This window comes from Anabas testudineus, chromosome 9 (assembly GCF_900324465.2).
Source record: "Anabas testudineus chromosome 9, fAnaTes1.2, whole genome shotgun sequence".
NCBI classification, from domain to species: domain Eukaryota; kingdom Metazoa; phylum Chordata; class Actinopteri; order Anabantiformes; family Anabantidae; genus Anabas; species Anabas testudineus.
In genome coordinates this window covers 5,848,318-5,868,887 of record NC_046618.1, presented here as the reverse complement: position 1 = coordinate 5,868,887, position 20,570 = coordinate 5,848,318, and the positions used below count along the sequence as shown (strand labels likewise).

Here is a 20,570-nt window from a genome sequence, read left to right as displayed (position 1 = left end):
AGATCTATCCACAATTAAAATCATCATAACCAGCTGAATCTAAAGAATGCCAGTAATGCATTTATGATACACTAACTTGCACTAAGAGAGTTAGATGAACTTAGAGCATCTTATGTAACCTTAGCTTTAGAGAAGGATTGGTTATTGTGATATATTAAATTCTACATGTTCATAACAGTAAAATAATGCAAGATAGCTTCTTGCCTGTGAAATGTTATTTCCTGTTGCTTGGTTTTGGCATTTATTTCAAAGCCTGTTGTTTTCAACTATTTGAACTGGTTGGAAAAGGGCAGACGTCTGTTCCAATATGGCGCCTTAGCAAAATGTAAAATGTTTTTTTTTTTTGCACTAATTTTGGCAGAGTCAGATCTACTGCACACTAAAATTAATAAGCCAGAATAACTGGGAAGTTGTAAGAGCTTGGATTCTGTTAAATGTTAGCTTTATAAAAGGACTTGATGTGTGTACTACACAGAAACGTTTTTGCCACACACTGCAGTCTCGGATAGAAATGGTCACTGGAAGAGTGAATAATGTGTCGTATTGCCCGAGGTGAGGATTTCAGTGCTTATGTTTTGCTGAGGGCAGAAAGTGAATAAAACCCACTTCTGTGATTTCTGTCTCTGCACCCGGCAAATTTTTACTCCAGAAAGATTTGATCAGTTTTGTTTTGTTAAACAATCACGTCTCTCTTTTGTGTCACCACTCTGTTTTATCAGCACTCAAACTAAACTGAAATGAAAGAAAATTAAAGGTGCTACTGTTCATACCATAAACAGTCACTATAATAATAGCTGTTGCCACTTGAAACCCAAAACAATTCATTTCTTAACACTTCATACTCCAGAGGTTTTCACTGAAAAACACTGAGTCACTGGAGCTGAAAGGAAGATCCAGTTGAAATGGTTTACACCAACCTCGAGTGTGAATGTATTCAGCATTGCAAAGCTACAGAAACCCAGGTGTACACAGGTGCACAGGTAACAAGCTCAGCACAGGACACGCACTGTGATCGCGTCCCTTTAAATTCACATCAGGGTAAAGAAGCTGAGCTATAGTTTAAACAGTTAACATAAAGTGAAGACAAGATCAGCCTGATGCCAGATGCCTGCTTTATCACCCTGGCCAATAGCCAGTGACTCACTGAAAAACGACTCACACTTGTCAAGAGGAAGCAAGGCTATTCTTAGATAGCTATTGTAATCAAGAGACGTGCATTAATTTTATATTTATCCGCTTGTGTAGTGCACTTCTAAATTGAAAAGGACTTCCTGAGCCATTAAACTTAGGGAAAGATGGTGATCATGCCTTAGGCAAAATCCAACTGTATTCAGCGTTCAGCCCTAAGTAGCTGTGTTGGCTGCAGTCCAAGCGATGCTAGCCAGTGACTCACCTCTCTAAGAGCTCCAATCATAACAGCCAGCTTTTTCCCAATATTCCTGATTAAACCTGAACGCTCACTGTGCCTAGGTGGTTCTTTTCTTCCATCTAAGACATAAAACTGATGCTGTTTAGTTTGCGGCTTCAAAGGTCCAGGTATTTCAACCTGATCTGAATGGAGCTTGTTTAAATTGTAACTTTTTTTTTTATTTAGACACATATGTGTAATGACTCTCTCCCATCGAGATTCCATTGCACTTGTAAAGAGAGCTGACACTAAGTTAACTGACTTTGTTTTGACATTTTGTGTTACAGTCATTAACGGGTGCTTTTATCCAGAGAGACTAACAATGAGTGAGAAAAGCGCTGTCTGATCGTTCACAAAAACACCGGAGGAGAAGACGCAGGCTAATAATCAGCGGGCTAATTGAAAGACATTAAGAGGCTGTAGGAATTGAAAATGTGACCTTTTGATTGCAGGACAGCAGTTTTTGTGTAGATCAGCTTTCTACTGCAAATGTGCATAAGTAAGACTGAATCTTTGATGTAACAGCAGCAATTTGAAGCAGTCGCGTTCATCCACATTGATCATTGATCCATATAGTTGCTTTTTGTTTGTTTCATTTGCTCATGATGGTTATTCTGTTACTTTGGTTCAGACTGAAATTTCAGAGCAACTGAGGAACCTATTGTTACCTATTACATGTGTATGTGCTCTGTGTACTTGTGTGCTCTTGATTATTGTTAGGGATCAACTGTAGTTTGGTTTAATGGAGATTCACTTACTGTAGTGAGTAACTTCAGGCAGCACGTTTATTGCACTTTTAAAATAAAGTTTCTTATCTTGCTTTAAGCTTAAACCACAGTCGGGACTCTGAAGTCAAACTCTTGTCTGTGGTTTGACAGTCCTGTGGTTTCTAAACGTGTAATCCGCCTCAACCACATCCTTGGATCTCCAGGGTTGATGTACAGGATGAATTGGAAAAATCTTGGTTTACCCTGAATCTTTCATTGCTACCATCAGGTAAAATGTTTCATTGGTCTGGTTCTTTAATTAATGACCAAATAATAGAAGAATTACATCAGCCTGAGCACTGAATCTTTTTTAGCAAATGTTAGCAATGGTAAGGTTTCCAAGAAAAACACAACGCTGTTCAAGCCAAAATCTTTAACTTACTGTAGCTGAAGTGATGATGGAGTAAGAGGCCTTACAGCAAAACACAGTGGTGACCAGTCGTAGACATTCCAGTTAAATTATTCAACCCTCTACTCTTTCCGTTAATCATCACACTGAAGATAAAACAGTTTTGGATTATAAAATCCTGTGTCTGAGTATAAAACATTGTAACGCGTGCTCAGTCCCGTTGAATAGTGCATTTTAGAGCATGCCGAAATATGCTGAAGAGCAGAGGACATTCAATATTTTATCCTGTAGAGTAAGTGTGAAATCTCAGTTTCAGCCACTCGCTGTTTCACATCCCACTACTTCGCTCACCGTTTCACTGAAACCCATTCTCACCGATGACTGTTGAAGAGTTTCATGTGTTTCAGGGAACACCCACTGTAATTAATTCATTTAACGACTTTAGAGGGCTGATCTGGAGCAAGTCATATTGATTTCAATGATTTTGTTTCAGGGCTGATGTACAACAAAGATGTATCAGCCCCTGCAGTGAATGAAAAAAATACTGGATAGAATTAGCTTAGAGTTAGACTATACTTTGTCCGCGTGAGTACAAACTATTAGTGTAACTTAGTGAACTTCAGGCTGAGAGAGTGCTTTATATAAGCTAGAGCAGGTGACAGTTCAAGCAAAGTGCTGGAAAAGGCTGCAACTGACTGAAGTGTTTGAGGAGGAGGCAATAAAAAAAGGTTGTGATACAGTGTGGTATAGTTTTTTTTTTTGTGGTTTTTTTTCCAAGACTCTACCACCAAACTTGCTGGGGGCATAGTACAGTATGTGCATTTTGAATGTTTTCTGTGTGAGACAAATTAGAAAAATTGACAGGCATTCTTTTTTTTTTAAATGACTATTCAGTGCACCCACTTATTGGCTTGAGATGTGCTAGTGTTACAGCACAAAGTCCAAGGAGAGGCTGTTGCATCACACTGTACCTCCTGGGTGAGCAGAAAAATGAGTTTGACATTGGCAAAATTTTGGAACCTCGACCGTATCATTGGTAACTGTTGGGGTAAGTGTGTTTCACATTAAAGTAGTTTTCTCAGTGTAGGTGCATTTCCAAAGAGTAAATTGCAAACAGAGACAAAACCCTTGATGCATGTGTCGCTGACTGAACATAATGAAAAAAAAAAAAAAAAAAAACGAGCATCTACTTGCATCCAGATGAGTCAGTCTGCACCGTGATGATGAGCAGAATATATCATGTGTTTGAAGCTCGGCAGAAATAACCTAACATGACACCACAAGCAGCCATTCTCAAGCTTTGGATTGCAGTTTTTAACTTTTTCACTTTCCCTCTTGACTATTTTGAATAACACAAATCTTTCAAAAGCTGAACATGCTATTTTAGTCCTGAATGATTCTTTGTTTCTGTTTAAGAGGTCCTAAGAAGCAGCGTTGCAGTCTGGACTAGTGTATTCATTTATGTAGGATTTACAGATTTATCAATAGAGTTTAGCAGTGATGGACAAAAAATAAACTTTTATTATAGTAACTGCAGCTCAGTTTATTTTATGGCACATTTGGATTTCAGCCGGGATAAACTGGCAATGTTAAAGTTAAACGGAGGAGGCAAGAAATGTTGAAGAGACAAAGGTTGCAAGCGCTTGGCCAGCTACTCCTGTACACACACTGAGAGAGAGAGCTTTTAGTTTAACCAGCCAACCAACCAAATTTATACTGACTTTGCCGCTTACATGTTTGACTTTTTCTATTGCAGTAAGTGGAGAAAACACGACCACAATGTGGCCTTTCCCCTTGACAATTTGTACAAAAAAAACTCCCAAATACAGACCCACCCCAGTTAACTCATTTTGCATTCAGAGCGTTGTTGTTCATGAATTTTTTATTAAGTCCGCTGAAGTAGTGTTCAAAGTTCAGCTGTTGAATTAGACAATGGAGTGTCTTCAACTAATCTTCCTATTAAAGCAGAGAACAAGCGGAGATAGATCGTTTCCGGAAAGGAAAACATAACCTTTTTAAAGCTGCGGTTTTGAATTTAAGGGTCTGAATGGTGACAGCACTGTGAAACTTGACCCAACCAGCTAAAGATAAAATCTATCTAAGACTTTTTTGCATCCAATCAGCCTTAAGTAAATCCAATAAAGGCATCCCAGACAACATATTTTACAGTAAATGTTCTGCTTATGTCTCAAACTTCAACGATCTGTGATTGTTTTTCCACAGGCTCTTTTAAAAGATAGTACTTTGTGAGTTTCAAAGTACAGTACATTTAACAAATAACATAATTAAATGTCTTGCATTTACTGTGCACACACAGTACAAAGACTTGTGTGTGTGTGATAATAATACTGAAAATAAGTGTTATATATACAGTGGTGAGTATCAAAAGCTGAGAGCACTCGACCGCTGCATGTGTCCGTTGTTATGATCTGATGCATATGAATGTTTTTATACACTTTCTTCTTCTGTATGTTGCTTTGTGCATTTTAAGATGCATGAGTGCATTCATATTTTGTGTGAACGCATTAATTGACTTTAAAGTATTAATATCAATATCACCCAGACTGTGAGGCAGTTTATCCCACTTAATTGACATCATTCCGACCATACTGGCACGCAAAACTAAGAGGGGTCTTTGAATCAGCAAAGTGCTTGTAATGTAATAAGCACTCTCTTCTAAATGGAGCCTTGACTCCATTTAAAAGAGGGTCTTGCTTAAGGCTTTCATCTTGCATATAAATCACTCCAGCTGAAAGTGGGTGTTTGAGCACCACAGATTTCAGGTCTTGGGGCGTGCACTGTATTACTGGCCAAGGCTGCATTAATGACAGCGCTGTGCCACGACCGCATGAAATAAATTAAGCCAATTTCAAATATTCTGAAAGCAGATAAAATGTTGAAACGGAGGCTTTTTTGGCTAATTCAGAAGGCTTATGTGTGGTTCTCTTTTTCTCTCCTCTTTCCTCCTCTGCTTTCTGTTTCTGTCCAGATAACACGGCAGCTGAGTGCTCTGACATTGTACAGGTGTGAGCAGTCGGTTCTGGATTACTGTCATGCCCACCTGTCGCTGCACCTCAATGTGGGTATGGAGTCCCCAACTCAGGCGCTGGGAGGTCAGAGGCCAGCCAGGTACCACCCGGGCCTAGTGGCTGCCCTCCCCTCTGAGCCTGTGCTGCCTTGCCCCCAGACCCACTTCCTCCATCAGTGAGCTGTGCACACTGTGAAGCTCTGCGTCCAAACTGCTGTACGTCTGCTGCACAGAATCAGTGGACCACTCAAATGAAACACAAGGCTGTGTGGGAGGGAACTGCGACTGGTAAAGAAGCAAAGAAGACAATTAATCTACTGCAGAACATCCTGGACCCAGAGTAATGAAAATGAAAATATTCCTCGGTGGAAATAAAAGGGTGCCGCAGTATTGATTAGTGAGCTTCTGACCTACCTGACCCTCGGTGTCCTCAATTAACAAGGAGGCTGAACGGCAGCATGACTTTCCACGTTCTGCTATGCCTCTTGAGGCGTATTAAGGTTAATAATATAATCATTTGTTAATCTTATTAAACATATTTCCTCAACTTCTCCTAATCTGAGCACCCCTCGGCTGCATCAGGTAAAGTAATCAAATGCTAAATATGCTATAAACAGAGCGGGGAAACGGCTTGATCAGCAATTGAGTAGCAGAACAAATGAAAGATCAGCCGAGCTAAAAGGTTTTCTGCTGCTTTTTTTTCTGATCACGCTGTCACTCAGAAGTCTCTCTCTCTAGCTCGAGTCCCCGTAGCGTTTTTCATCTCCAGAAACGAGCTACTCAAATGAAATTACCCAAGATGAGAGAAACAGGCCAGAAAATAACGGACAGTAATTGTCGTATAAAATGTACAGCCTACGCATCTTGCCGGCAGTAAGTATAATTTACATGGTGACTTTTGATTTCCTCAGTGATTTGTGATGTTGATCACATTATAATTAATTTAATCAAGCTGAGAAATAAACAGATGAGAAATAAACACCAAGCACAGATCTTGGTGCACTGGGACGTTTCAAATATTTACTTTTCATCATCCATTTAAAGCACCCTTGTAGTTAATGGTTTCATTTTTGTTCAGCAGATTACCTGATTGTGCACTCATATATCTACGTGTGTGGGCTTTTTACAAGATGTTACATTATGATATACGGTAAATAAACTGTGGTAAATGGCCAGTAACAGTATCATTCATCAAGAGCAGCGGTATCAACCCAAACAACTGTCTGGCTGTTTGGACAGCTGTGTAGGTGGTTGAGACTGAAGAGCACAGCACTGAAGGCAACACTGTTTAACAATGATGTGTGTCTGGTTTTTTGCCTTCGAGACCCTGATGGTGACTTTCACTTGCTTGTTTTTCTCCTTCTGTAATTGTGTGTGACCGTTATCTGACGTAATACAGTAAACCTCGGCTCATGGACTTTTATGTTGCTTCCAGGCAAGGAGAACCTGTGTACACAACAGCACCCGGTTGAAGTCCTAAATGTGAATGGACAGCAGCTCTAAGTTGTTCACACACAGACAATGTGCTGTGAAAATGGTGAAAGCTAAGCGTGATCAAATTGGAACGTTTGTCAGCTAGTAATTGACCGTCAGCTAAACCAGTCCCCTGACCAGCAATTGTCCAATCATAGTTCATCAACAGCAGCCCTGTCAAGCCTTGGATTTTCTCCACATGTCGACACGTGGTGCACGGAGCTGTAAGAGTGACAGCATTTGTCTGGAGGAGGGTCATGTCTTTCCACTCCACTAACCCCAACCAAACTCGTTACCACAAATGACATGTTCAGCGAACACACTCCTCATCTGGCAGCTCTTTCTCTTGTAACGATAAGAGTGCAACTTACAGTATTATTCCAAAACACAATCAATTGGGTACAATTAAAGCAAGGAAACTAGAAGCTCAGACACATGCTTATATATTACACTAAGTAGCTAATATCTAATATTCCTAAGAGCGGGGCTTACTTATTTGTAACCATGTCTTCTTTATGTATTCTCATTTAGGCTGCTCAGACATCAAATTTAAACTAAAGATATGTCCCCAGAGAAGCTGGTATTTGTCACTGTCAGACTTCAAGCATGTGTTAAACTGAGACGAACGGGACGGGTTTTAACTAGCGGTCAGTTGTAGCCTATTTCACTGAACGGCTTTTTACAATGTTGATGTGATAATGAAAAAAAACATGCTGTTCAAAGTGTGACATAAGAAATCGAATTCAGAATGAATATTTATTACATAATTGCTTTGTATGTTTTTATATCAGTGTTTCTTTTCCTTGTATTTCTTTGTTTTGTTTAGTTTTTTGGGTTGGGGGTGGGGAGGTTGGGGCCAGGAGACAAGATGTGTCCAGGGATGTACAATATTCTGTCATATTTCAAGATCATTATCCAAACTGTGTCCATCTCCAGTCATGCATAAGCTGTAATCTGAATATTCTAAAGCTGATTGTATAATATCAGTCATCCGACATCATAATCATAGACAAATGACGCATTGATTGTGTACAACTGCACTCTTGTATGTCAGATTTTCAAAAAACCCTCAATAACAGACATTTTGTAAATGCTCCGCCTGGTGTTCCTCTGTAAAAAAAAAAAAAAAAAGGCAGTTGCAGAAGATATACCTGCTTATGTCAAAACCTTCTGACACAAGACGGATTCACTCTGCTGGAGAATTTATTGCTCTGCAGCTGCACACACGAAACAGTTTAACGACGCTGATAGATTGCATACCGCACTCCCTTCAAGTGTTCAGAAGAGTGTTGGCTCAGAGAAGAAGGAGGGTCACACGCAACAGAACAACATTCAGACTCCTGTGCTCACATACATTTACATTAACAGGCGGATGACTCACAATACTTCAATCAATAACCACTCCTGGAGCCGCTGTGTTTTTACCCAGAAACTAGGAGAATAATTATCACCCAGAGCACGTCTTAAGAACAAGATATTTACAGTGTGGAGATTTCCTTAATCAGGAGCAATGGTTTCACAGGCCACAAGATAATTTGGGGATGTGAAAAAAGCGGTCTAATCAGGAAATACTGGTGTTATCCAAGAACTTGAAATGGTTCAGGCTCTAACAAAATATCAACTGAAACAGCCTGAAAAATAAAGCAACTGTCAACAAGCTTGTGCATGCACACTCGTGTCACGGTGTAACAGTAAGAAAAAATTATTTTTAAAGGACCGTGCCCTGGCCTGTACGGCGAGGGAACAACAAGCTGTGTGCTCCTCACAGACGCTGAATTGACTGTTATTTATATCTGATTCTATCCCAGACTTAATTTTCAGAAATGAAAAGTGTCATGGTAATGCCAAGAGATGTTTTGGAGTTTGTTATTCACTTGACATTTTATCTATTTGGACAACATATCGGTCCTCCTGACAATCTGTTGGCACTTTCTTGGAAGGCAGAGACAAGCTATCTTCTCCCTCTTGGAAGCTGTCAAAGTAAGCCAGACAATGTAACACTTTCATATCGTGTGGGTTTAAAATCCTCTCATCCCCCCTGATTTTATTCTGTTGATTTCATTCAGTGATCTTATTTCTGTGGGATTCATCGAGAGGTCTTATTAGATCCACAAGACGGCGACGTTAAGGATAGAGACGGTGTAAAAAGTCACGGCAGGTGCTTCACTTTATGTACTTACTGTACGAACCTTTATGCACCATATTCTTCTTGTGGATTCAGAGCTCTTGGAACAACATAAAACAAGTGGGAACATTTACCTTTTAAAACTCTTTAACAGAGCTCAAACTAGCAGGGAAAAGGAAAGCTGGCTTTCATGTTCTGCTGCACTTCAGGCAGCCGTGTATTTATCTGGAAGCGTGGCTTTGTCTCACCCACAGGTTTATGGTGTGTTTGAAGTGTTTAGATTTAAGGTTGAGCTCAAGTTTCAGTCTGTCTTCGTGCGCTTGCAAGTTGCCCTGTCATTTTAGAGTTGTGTTGCAACTGCTGGCAGGCAGGGCAGCTGTGAGAGCGCTTGATTTCCCCAGGGAGTTACACTGCCGCTATGCCCACACTTTGCGATTACCTTTACCATCACACAGGCCCTCTATGACACTGGTGCTGCTAGTTTCTTTTTAAGCAGTCTCTGGAATCGCAAGGCAATCGACCGCTTTCCTGATACATTTCAGGGTCAAAGGTCTAGATACTTTTTAATGTCTTTTTGTCTATAGCTTGAAGCAAGGCGAGGTAGCTGTTTTTATACAGCACGGTTCGAACACAGAGGCAATTCAAAGTGCACACGTACAAGGAAAAGCATCACAATGATAAAACAACAAGTAATAAAACCAATTAAGACAAGATGAAACAAGATTAAAAACGACTAATGTGGAATTAAACGCACAAAATGCAAATGAAGTACAAACAGACATACATAATAGTAGAAATGTGTTACAGTTAGACTGTAAATTGCAGCAAGGAAATGAACCAATCATGGCACAGGAATACAAGAGTTATTCCTTTAAATATGACAGTGTCTGCTGTTGGCGCATATTTGGTGCAGCATAGCAGCTAAAAGCAGCTTCATCCTATTTGGTTCTGACTTGAGGTTCTGCCAGCTGACTGCTTCCTTAACATCTAAGAGTCCTGCTGGATTTATATTCCTCAATAGAAACCCAGCAGGGCTTCGTCTCATTGAGTGATTTAGAAACTATCCATAGCGCTTTTAAATAACCTGTAGGAACTGTAAACGGTAGTCAGAATAGAGATTTAAGAACAAGAGTAATATGCTCAGATCTCTCATTTAGGTTGCTACTGTGTGTTTCCTTTGGTAAAGAAAAGAAAAAAAAAAAAAAAAGCAAGGCCCTCCCCAGGGTTATTCATTTCTTCTTTGAACTGCCACCCACTTCCCACAACATGTCAAAATCAGGTATCCCAATTTAAACCTTAATATGGCAATGGAGCTGCTAATGTGTGCAACTAGTGAGCACATGAATAAAACCCAAATACATAGAGACAGCGTTGCTGGCCTTTTTGATTGCACTTTAACGAACCAAGGTTGGAAGGAAGTTCTTTCTTGATGTAACTATGTATGTAGGATGGCTGAAATGAAGCCTAAATTTGGAACAAGAAGACAATAAGACTCTCTTAGTATAACCTTAAACCACAAGAAGAATTACTTACTAACATCCCCTCTACCAGCTAATTACAGTACAATACCCACCCATGCCCACTGTCATCTGATTGTGTAGCAACAAAATCCTCATAAAAAAACATCACCACTTGAAATAATAATAATAATGATAAAGAATTGAGGCATGTCATTGTTATTGAAAGGTTTAATACCTTAATACCTAAATCCAATATGCACTGTAGGCTTTTTTCTTGATTCCACAGATTTTCTGTAGAGATGGGGGCTTCTGCAGCACTGATTTGGGAAAAGACATGTTGATGCACCAAAACCAGGGTTAATGTAGGACAATGCTTGAGTGGAAGCCATTTGGTAACAGTGGTGAAAGAAAATGTGTGGCTTTCTTTCAGCAACAAAATGTCAGTAAACAATGAAATTAAGTTTAAAAATCTTGTAAATCTGTAGCCACAGCTGTTTCAGCCACAGTCTCTCGACTGGTAGAGACCTGAAAGCCGAGATAATACATCGTCAATTGTTGCCATTTAAATAGTTTCACAATCCATCTCCCTCAATGCCACATTTACTGTTGAAAACACAAATCAATTATGGTAAGTGGAGCCATAGTTAAGCTGGTACTGGGCTATGTATTGTGCACTAAAGACTGAATGACATTCACTTTAGCAGACAGTGAGTCCCTTCTGTTATATGATGTGAAAATTATCCACCAATCCCCATCCCGTGAATGTGTTTAATCTAGTTTCACATTTCACTGCAATTTAGTTTGGGCTTGACTTGTTCCAAGGATTTCTGCTGAATTCTTTCATTACCAGTGGCCTCTGCACCAGCCCACGGTAGTTAAAAATAAGTGTTGATTGACTCAACAGAAAGAAAGTCAATTATATCCTGTTTTTTTGTAGCCCCATGATGCTTTGTGTGAACATTTCCACTTAGGGTCTACACAATTTAATGGTACACCTGCTTTGTTTGAGAGTTTTTTGGGAATAGAGGAAAAACATGCTACACGGCCTTTTTCACCTCAAACAGGATAAAATGATCATGCCTTTGCCTTTTACTATGGTGGAAATAAGACAACCTGGAAAAGTGGTATATTTAGCTGCTTTATTAGTTGCATGGTTACAGACAGTAGTAAAGGGATTGGAAGTGTTTTGTTATAGGAGATTTGGCACCATCTTACAAAAAGCTGTATAGCTAAGTCATTTACTTTGGATTCATGTTGATACCAAGAACAGCAACTTTCCAGTTTAGCCAAGCGAATTTCACACTGCTGTCTTAGGCCTCTTCTCTAGGCTCGCGTCTTGGTAGAAGAAAGCAGAAGGATGACCACATTATCCTGTTTAAGGTAAGACACAGTTCATATTTATTTCCCAGAAATCCTTAAGAGTGGGTAAGACACCTGTAGCATATTGCTAAATCTAACAGACACAATAAAATTCTTTGCATTAAAGTGCAAGTAATACTGTAATTAAAGCCCCACCCATTCGATGTGTTAGATATCATGAGGCTATGATAGATACATTTGTAGAAACGTACCTGTAGCTATTATATCTGAATATATTAAATGTTTACTTAGTGCTATAAATGCTTTCAGGGATATATATATATATATATATATATATATATAAGTCTATTGTTTCTTATACTGTTGCACTTCTTGTTAGTCTTCCTTGCATAATAATTACTGGTCACCATGCTCTGCTCAGTGCACAGATTGGTATTTGTACTGAGGAAAAAGGTTGCTAGGCAATCCATTGAGATCTAAGAAAAGGTCTGTATGAGATGTGGTGAAGACAGAGAGCTGGCAGTTGCTGGGTAAATTGCAAGTAGACAATCAAAGTCATATCACACTGAGCTGCGGAGCAGAATGAGCGGAGCAGGCAGCTGAATGAAGCTGTTTACCTCCTGTCCTCATACGCGGCAGCAACTGGTTGATATCAACAGGCGACCTGAACAATTAAGAACACTCTGTAAATTAGTCAGTGATTGATTATCTTCTTTGGAAAAAAAAAGAAAAGGAAAAGCTAAACATTCATTACGCCCTATTCAGGATATTACATGCTCTATCTGTGACTGACATAGTTAGAAAAGCTCAGGATGTGGCTTTGAGCAAAGTGCTTTGATTTTGCATTTGGGGGGAAAAAAGCCAGAATAAATAATGGGCTGTTGATGAAACAGCACAAATGTCTTACACTCGACCAAGTTCGCCCACTGACATGGCACAGCAGGGCAGACTGAATTTAGCTGTCTTTCAACTTAATACACAGGTGTGGCTGTGTGCCCTGCGGAGTGTGTGGGGATTTATGACTGAGAAGACTGTAGCTGTCATGTCCCTGCAGCAGCAGCACCACCACTGCTCAGCATCTCTGCCAAGGCGCAGTTTACTCTGCCAGCATTGCCCCTTGCATCCCAATGAGCTGCATGCACGAAACGGCTAATGCTACAGCCTCTCATCATGTATCCTGGGATGTGAGCTCAATTAACTCAACATAAGCATAGTCAGTGGGGAACAAAACAGATACAGTCGTCATATTCAGCCGTGTCCATAATTGCAGTTTACAGAACTGTATGTGGCAACATAAGAGCAGCATCAGATCAATGTGATCGATCGCTTTGATGCTAAAATTCTTTGTTTCACTCCTCTCATTTTTGCCTGTAATCCATCTTTTAGTGTCTGTACGCACCAGCTGGGGCATTCAGGGTGATCCCTGGAGCCAAGAATAAAACCAGAGGATGCTCCATCAATTTTAGCTGGCTACCTTGATTTACATCTCCCTGGAAGAAGGCAATTCAAGGCTTGCTGAAATCCAACACATTTCCTTTATTTTTTCCACATGACTGGGAGTGTATCATGGCAAATCTAATCAAGAACTTTAAGACATAACTATGGAGGGACCTCATCCGATAGCGCCCAATCAGTAGGGTTGTATTTTTAATCTGAAATGAATTAGGAGCCGAACCAGGTTCACTAACACTAAGATCTGTTGCTATTAGAGTTTAGATTGATGAATGAGGGTCAGAGGAGCTTCGGCACGAAAGGCACTTTGTAACTGGCAGGGTTTCACTCATGAGTTATCTCTTTAGGTTACACACAAACACCTGGCAGGAGGGAAATCCATTAGAGAGAGCTGGCCTGGGTGCACACCGCTCATGTCCCTGAGATCAGTATCATTCTAAGCTGGTCTGTGTAATGCGTCTGTCCCTTTGAAACCAGATCCATTTTTAAGTTCTTTGTGTATTCATAACAGGTCGATGACACACTTCACAACTCATTCATTGAAAGGTGAATAATGGATTTTAAAACTATCTGCTGTTGCTTTTGTTGCAATTCCATTTTACTGACACAATTTAACATTATGGAGACTGAATGAACTGAGTTCAGAATTAAACCATTCAACGAGCAAAATCTGTGTGCATTACTATTCCTGTAGTACAAAAATGTAATGACGCTGCTACATAACACAATTTTACAAATGTGTGATTAGCCTGCAATGAATATATTGAACACCATGTGTGTGTAGCCAGAATACCTAAATCCAAATCTTTTTTTTTTTTCATTCAGGATATGAGGCTGTTTTCTCCCCATTCTCCTGTTTTCATTAAATGTACTCACTAAATTAATCTACAGCTAATCTCCTGTTTCTCATTTGTGTTGCACAATTAATTTGGAATCATTTAAATGCACATAAACGTATTGTAAACATGTAAAAGTGGCTGGAAATTGTTGTTTTAATTGCGGCTAACCCTAGCTCTTACAGCTATTTGTTCATATTTCTTCAGCACCGTCCCAGGAATACAAATGATCTGATGCACTGTGGTGTTGAATTAGCCTTCCTTAAAGGGAATGTATAATAGTGGTTTTCTCATCTGTCTTTTGGAGCTCTTAGATGTTGGAGCATGTTGTTTGTGTGTAAAGCCCAGGGGCATCATGTGTAATGCACTGAACTGATTTATTAAATAGTTTGCTTTAGCAGCCACAAATACCGTCCGCTATTACAGGGGAGCTGGAGACTGTTGACACAAAATGATAAATGACATGAATAGCAGCCAAGTAAGATGTCTCACATACAGTAGCAAGAAGAATTAGGAAGTTTTCTGGAATACTTTGTTAGAAAATGTCAACTGATCTTCATCTAAGTCAAGAGTATTAACAAATATAATGTACACTTGGGAATTCATCTTCCCCCCAATCACTGCAAGCTGCCCAGACAATGATGCAGCAGCTGAAGTCATGAAGTCAAAACCATGATGTTTTTAGTAAGCAGCAGCTTCCTTGGTGGTGTCCTGCCATAGACATCCTGCTTGTTCAATGTTTCTAGTGCCGTAGACTCAGATGTTAGCCAGTTCCAATGATGTTTTCAAAGAGTATTTGTTGTGCTCTTGGGGTCATTTTGACTGGCTGTCCACTTCTTGTAGAGTAGCCACAGTCCCAAAGTGTCTCCATTCATTTACTGTCTTTATGTAAATCAACAATTCTTGATCATAGATCCTCTGAAAGCTTCTTTTGGTGAAGCTTGGCTCACATAAGCATATTCTTCTTGTGCGGAGCAAACTCAAAAAGTTTTTGTCAGTCGAAGTAGCTCTAGTCCGCACCTCCAAACTAATTTTCTTAACAAGACACCAGGTATACTAGCACAGCTTTGTCGAGGTAATTATTCCAAGGGTTCACATACTTTTTCAGATGACCCTATTGTAGCATCAGTTTTTACCCTGTTTTCCACTTGGGATATGAATTGATATCCTCCATATGTCTATGAAAACATCCGTTCATCTTCACGCTTCACACAGCACTGATGATGATGGTGATGATGCCTGACTTTCTTTTAGTGCTGCACTTTATTGCTCTAAATTTGTTTCTGTTAAGTGACAGCCTCTTAACTTTCATTTTTGCCAGTTTTCTTTATTTTTTCTGTATTAGAAGTTGACACTGATATCTAAAACGACACATTTGAGGTAGCCTATTTATATACTCTCAGAGTATCGCACTTTGATCATCTACTGTTCTCACCTACCTAATTATGTTCCATTATTTTGTTTTACCACAGTTACTACAATACTTTATTCTGTATTTCTGTGTTATACAACAGATTTATTCTCCTCTTATGTTTTTAGATGTTTGATGTAGTTTTTTACTCTACTTCTGTGGTTCCTAAATTTCCCACTTGAAGAAAGTGTTACCTCACCTTATTTTTTTGTTCAATTTAATGCTAATTTATGCAATTTATGCTTCTAGTCTACTATATTTCAGGGAGAAATTCTATTAAATCTGTGAAGACTATTAAATATGATACACTAAAGTAGCTAACTCTTGCATCAACAGTAGAATGCAAACATATTAATGCACCAGAAATGATCATGTAATGGCATGTCATACAATACTTTAACAAACAATGGCATGTCAGTTTATCACTGTATTTTATTTATGTGACTCACTTTTGCATAAGTGACAGGAGGAACCAGTAATCAACCCACCAATCCTGGGGTTTGTGGACATCTGCCCTACCAACTGAGCCTCACAATGTCATGATTGAACATATGAACAAATAATTGTATTACTTATTTTTACGAAGCAGGCCTCACAGCTGTAAGGAACTGGATACAAACCCACCAGGAAGCCAGGCATCTTTCTATGTTGGGTTTATTTGTGTTTCCTTTGAGTGTGTGTGTGTGTGTGTGTGTGTGTGTGTGTGTGTGTGTGTGTGTGTGTGTGTGTGTGTGCGTGTGTGCGTGTGTGTGTGTGTGCGTTTTCTCAATGTACTCCAGCTTCCTCCCACCACCCAAAGACATGCAGGCAAGTTGGAGTCTCTAAGTTGGAGTCCCTTAGGTGTGAATGTGAGTGTGAATGGTTGTCTGTCTCTATATGTCAGCCCTCTGATAGATGGACAAACTGTCCAGGACGTACCCCACCTCTCACCAAATGACAGCTGGGATTGGCTCAAGCACTCCTGACACCCTTAACAGGAAAAACGGTTAGGATAATGGATGGATGGATGGATGGATTTTAACTAAACAGCCTATTTGGTTGAGAGAAAATAGAGTGAAAAACAAGAAGCCATTTCCTAAAAGAGCTCTACATAAATGTGGAGCCATATGTTGGTCTGAAAAAGGAAGACAACACATCTGTTTTACTTCAGCCCTCCTTCATAGATTTCTGTTCTACTGCATGTAAATCAAGACAATATGGACACGGTCAGCATGTCACAAATGTATGTCTTAGTTTTGCAGTTAGGAAATAAACATACTTAGCTGCTTCATACTAACAGGAAATACCTGCGCTGATGCATGTCCATGAAACTAGACATCGCCGCACATTAAACTTCTCAAAGAGAAAACAAAAGACTTTTTCCGAGGATTTAACGCTTTGTTTTTACTTCTTGGGTGTTCACAAAATGGTTTCACCAGCATCCGCATTCTGTTTTTAATTTTTTTCCCAGCTATGAGTAGCTCCTCTATTGTCTTACTCTATTGTATTGTTGCACAATACTGTCAGTCAACAGCACAGTCAAAACGAAGAGGAGTTGTTGTAACATGCATCCTGTTTAATTTGTCACTTTTCCAGTATGAACACACTTCACATCCAAAACCTGATTAGAGTTAGTGTGTGGAATGGATTCGGGACACAGCTTGTGACTTGCGTGTGGGTTTGGCATCACCACACCTGGGACCAATTTACATTAACAAGGGATTAAGTCAAATGGAGCGTTAATATTTAAGCTGGGATTTGGCTTTGCACTTGTTTTTCCATGTTATTGAAGATTAACACAGTGCATGTATCAGTGTAAGTTTTACTGCATGTGTGGCTGACTATTTATTGACAAAATCAAAAAGACAGGTCAAGTGAATGCTCACTAAATTCGAGGTGCTGGTCAAAAAATGATACATAAACTTATTTTTTGTAGTGATAAAAGCAATCTTTCAAGCACAATGAGTGTCAGAACATTTCACAACTGACATTAAATCATTTTGCATATAGCATATACAGTATATAATACTTTTGTTAGTAAGATCCTAAATGTGGACATTTTACAGCACAAACACTTGTTTCAACAAAACAAAAGTCCTTAACCTGTATTCACCACATGTAAGACGGGGACATTAACATGAGCAGCAGGGGCTGAACAGACAAACTGAAACTCATGCCTGACAAGAGATCTGTGAATGTGTGATGCATAAACTCCACAGGAATCAGCATCAAAGATGTCGCTAAATCTCAAGGATTACCACTGTGTGTCCATACCAAACCCAATAACTGTGAAATGCTTTGATGTTTGCTCAGGTGGCTGTTAAAACAATGTGCTCCTCTCACACTGGGTTGTTTTTCCCTGCCTGCGTGTAGCTGAAAAATCGACTGTCTGGTTCAACTTATGCACTAAAGTTTTAAATATGAATAGGAAACAAAATATTTTATTAAAAGTGCTTTAAGCATGAGGACATCAAATAGAAAAGGGCATGCTTTTATAAACAAATTTTAACAAGCTGTTTACTCATAAAAAGGCACGTGCAGTCGTGGATTACATAAATGGCACCCCGCACAAAAAACAAGCTAATAAAATTTCCGAGCTGTTAAGTGCACATCCCCACCAGTAAGAGGCATCAATGAAGAAAAATGCATTCTTCTCTGTCAGACGAAGGAAATTGTGGGCCCATGTTGAGCGCTGCTTGTTGTATTATCTATTAAAAATGTTTTCTACAGCAAGCTTCTCGCACATGTCAGCCTCAGAGATCACCCACACAATCTCAGTGTTTGTCTGTCTGCCCTGAGTAACAGCTCATCAGCTACAGGGCTCTGTGGACAAGGACTACACCTCACACACGCGCGCTCACATACACACATTCATCGCCCCCACTGCCACCCAGACCTATGCACATCCATCATCATTATGCACAGCAGGAAATCAAGTAGCTCTTTGTACTTCAGAGCAGAGGAGCATTGCACCAATTTTACTCCACATTATACAGCACATACAAAACAAGCAATGTAAAAATCTATTTTGGTGCTTTGTTTATTGACTATGACATTGGAAATGCTTTAGTTAATTTGGCAGAAATCGAAAAAAAAAAAATCTATTTGTGCTTCCTGGGGTTCCTTAACAAGTGTCACATGAAAAAGTTGCTGCACAGAAAATTCAGAATACCTGGAGGCGATATTGAGTTACTATGCAAACCCATCTCCACTGTGTTTCTATCACAGCCTGTGTGGGATGCGTCACCTTCTTCTGTGACATTTTTCACTCATGTAAAGAATGGCTTGGAGCTCTTCTTCCCCGTCACTGTCGTATCCACATCCTCAATTGTGTCTGAGAAGGAGCCGACCCATGGGCACTATAGGCTCTATAAATCTCCACCAGCTTGTGTGGCCTTTCGCAGCATGCAGGGTAGAAGTTAAAGCCAAAGGATAAGGACCACAGCCAATAAAGAAAAAAGCTAGACAGAGAATGGACGAGCAAGTGGTGGAGCAGCATTGCTGTGCAGAAAAACAGACTCACAGCGCACTCTGGTCTGTTTTTGTTGAACAATTTCATTTCTTTTAAAATCCATTTACTTAATTATATCCCCTTGATGCAATATCATTTGGAATGAAAATGAACAAATGATTTGATTTACAGGCTTCACAGGCCACCATCTCCAGTTGTTTAAGGGCCCCTCAGGTTTGTGGGTGGTTGTGTGTGTGTTTTCATTTTATGTGTGCAGAACATGGCCTTGAATATACAGCACTGTTTAGTGCTGGGAATAACAGGATCATCCTAGTGCAGACTAAATGCAGCTCTGTAAAATTGAATCAGCTGGGCCTGTGCTGCTTTGGTGCAGGGTTTGACTAGTGGGACCACGTTTCTGTCTTATGGTGACACATCCAGTCATGGGGCATCATGAAACAGCCAGTGGTGGAAAAAAGGTGGGATTATATTTAATGAAAATGTGATTACTCTCAGCCTAATCAGCTAATCCATTTTGATATTTCTTTCAGCGACATCCCCAAGTGTTGCTCAGGTAATTCAATAATCAATAATGTGTTTGTTTCCATTAGGACCAGGTCATTTCTTTCTACGTTTGCTGTAAGTCTATAAATAACAAAAGATGTCACCTTAGGGACAGGCGAGGAAAGAAAGATGAGAATCGTAAACGCGAATCACAAATCATAAAGTTTTAACTCCTTGAAAGTAGAAGGTTGGATGAAACTCGGGGGAGATTAAGTGAGATTAAAAATGCTTAATACCTGGCAGCTCATCATTGGGCAGCTTTCCATGAAGCAGTGACACTAAAGGTGACTTTGACACAAAGAGCAGGGCTGTGGATGACACTCGCTCATGTGGGAGCTGGGATTCTTCTTTTTTAACAATTTCAGTGCAGCAACAGCTAACATGCTGCAAACTGTGTGTACATTGGAGTGTTTTTGCACATAAACACAGATCCTATAATTGCTGGTGATACTTGGTTTGGTTTTGATCCACAACTTGTGATTTTAAAGGGTACTATAACACCTGTTCATCATATTGTCTTTTTAGGCTTCTATCATAAACATGACTGGAGCTTTCACCCTGGTGTTTATTAAAGGACCAGTCAGACTATGTGAACCAGGTCATGTTTTATTTTCTGTTCTTTTATAAATGTGCAGTGAAACCTATAATATCAGCTATGCTGTTGCACAGTGCCTCCCCACACTGTAAATGTTGGCTCTATATCTTCTGTTCAATTTCCTCCCACAGTAATGTTCCCCTGAATTAAATGAGTTTGTGAAATTGAGAATATAGGAAACCATTTTAGAGAGATAAAATTATTTTGGTACAGTGAGAGCAAAGTGTATATCCTCTTCTAAGTGATTTCAGGGTTACAAAAATCAATAGCTCTCTAGTTGCATTTCTGCCAAGTTGATGGAGGTGGTTGAGTACAGGTGCAAAGATATATCAAGTTCGAAATCAATCAAATC

The 20,570-nt window shown here is 39.7% G+C and overlaps 1 protein-coding gene across 1 annotated transcript in view; it reads left to right on the top strand.

The window, feature by feature from the left end:
* LOC113150883 (leucine-rich repeat transmembrane neuronal protein 4) overlaps positions 1–6,434 on the top strand; it is a 35,650-nt gene extending 29,216 nt beyond the window's left edge. The window contains exon 3 of the mRNA XM_026343628.1: positions 5,514–6,434. Within this exon, the coding sequence (XP_026199413.1) occupies positions 5,514–5,732 (219 nt within the window). The 3' untranslated portion in view covers positions 5,733–6,434. The remainder of the gene's footprint in view (positions 1–5,513) is intronic.
* The last annotated feature ends 14,136 nt before the right edge of the window (positions 6,435–20,570 follow it).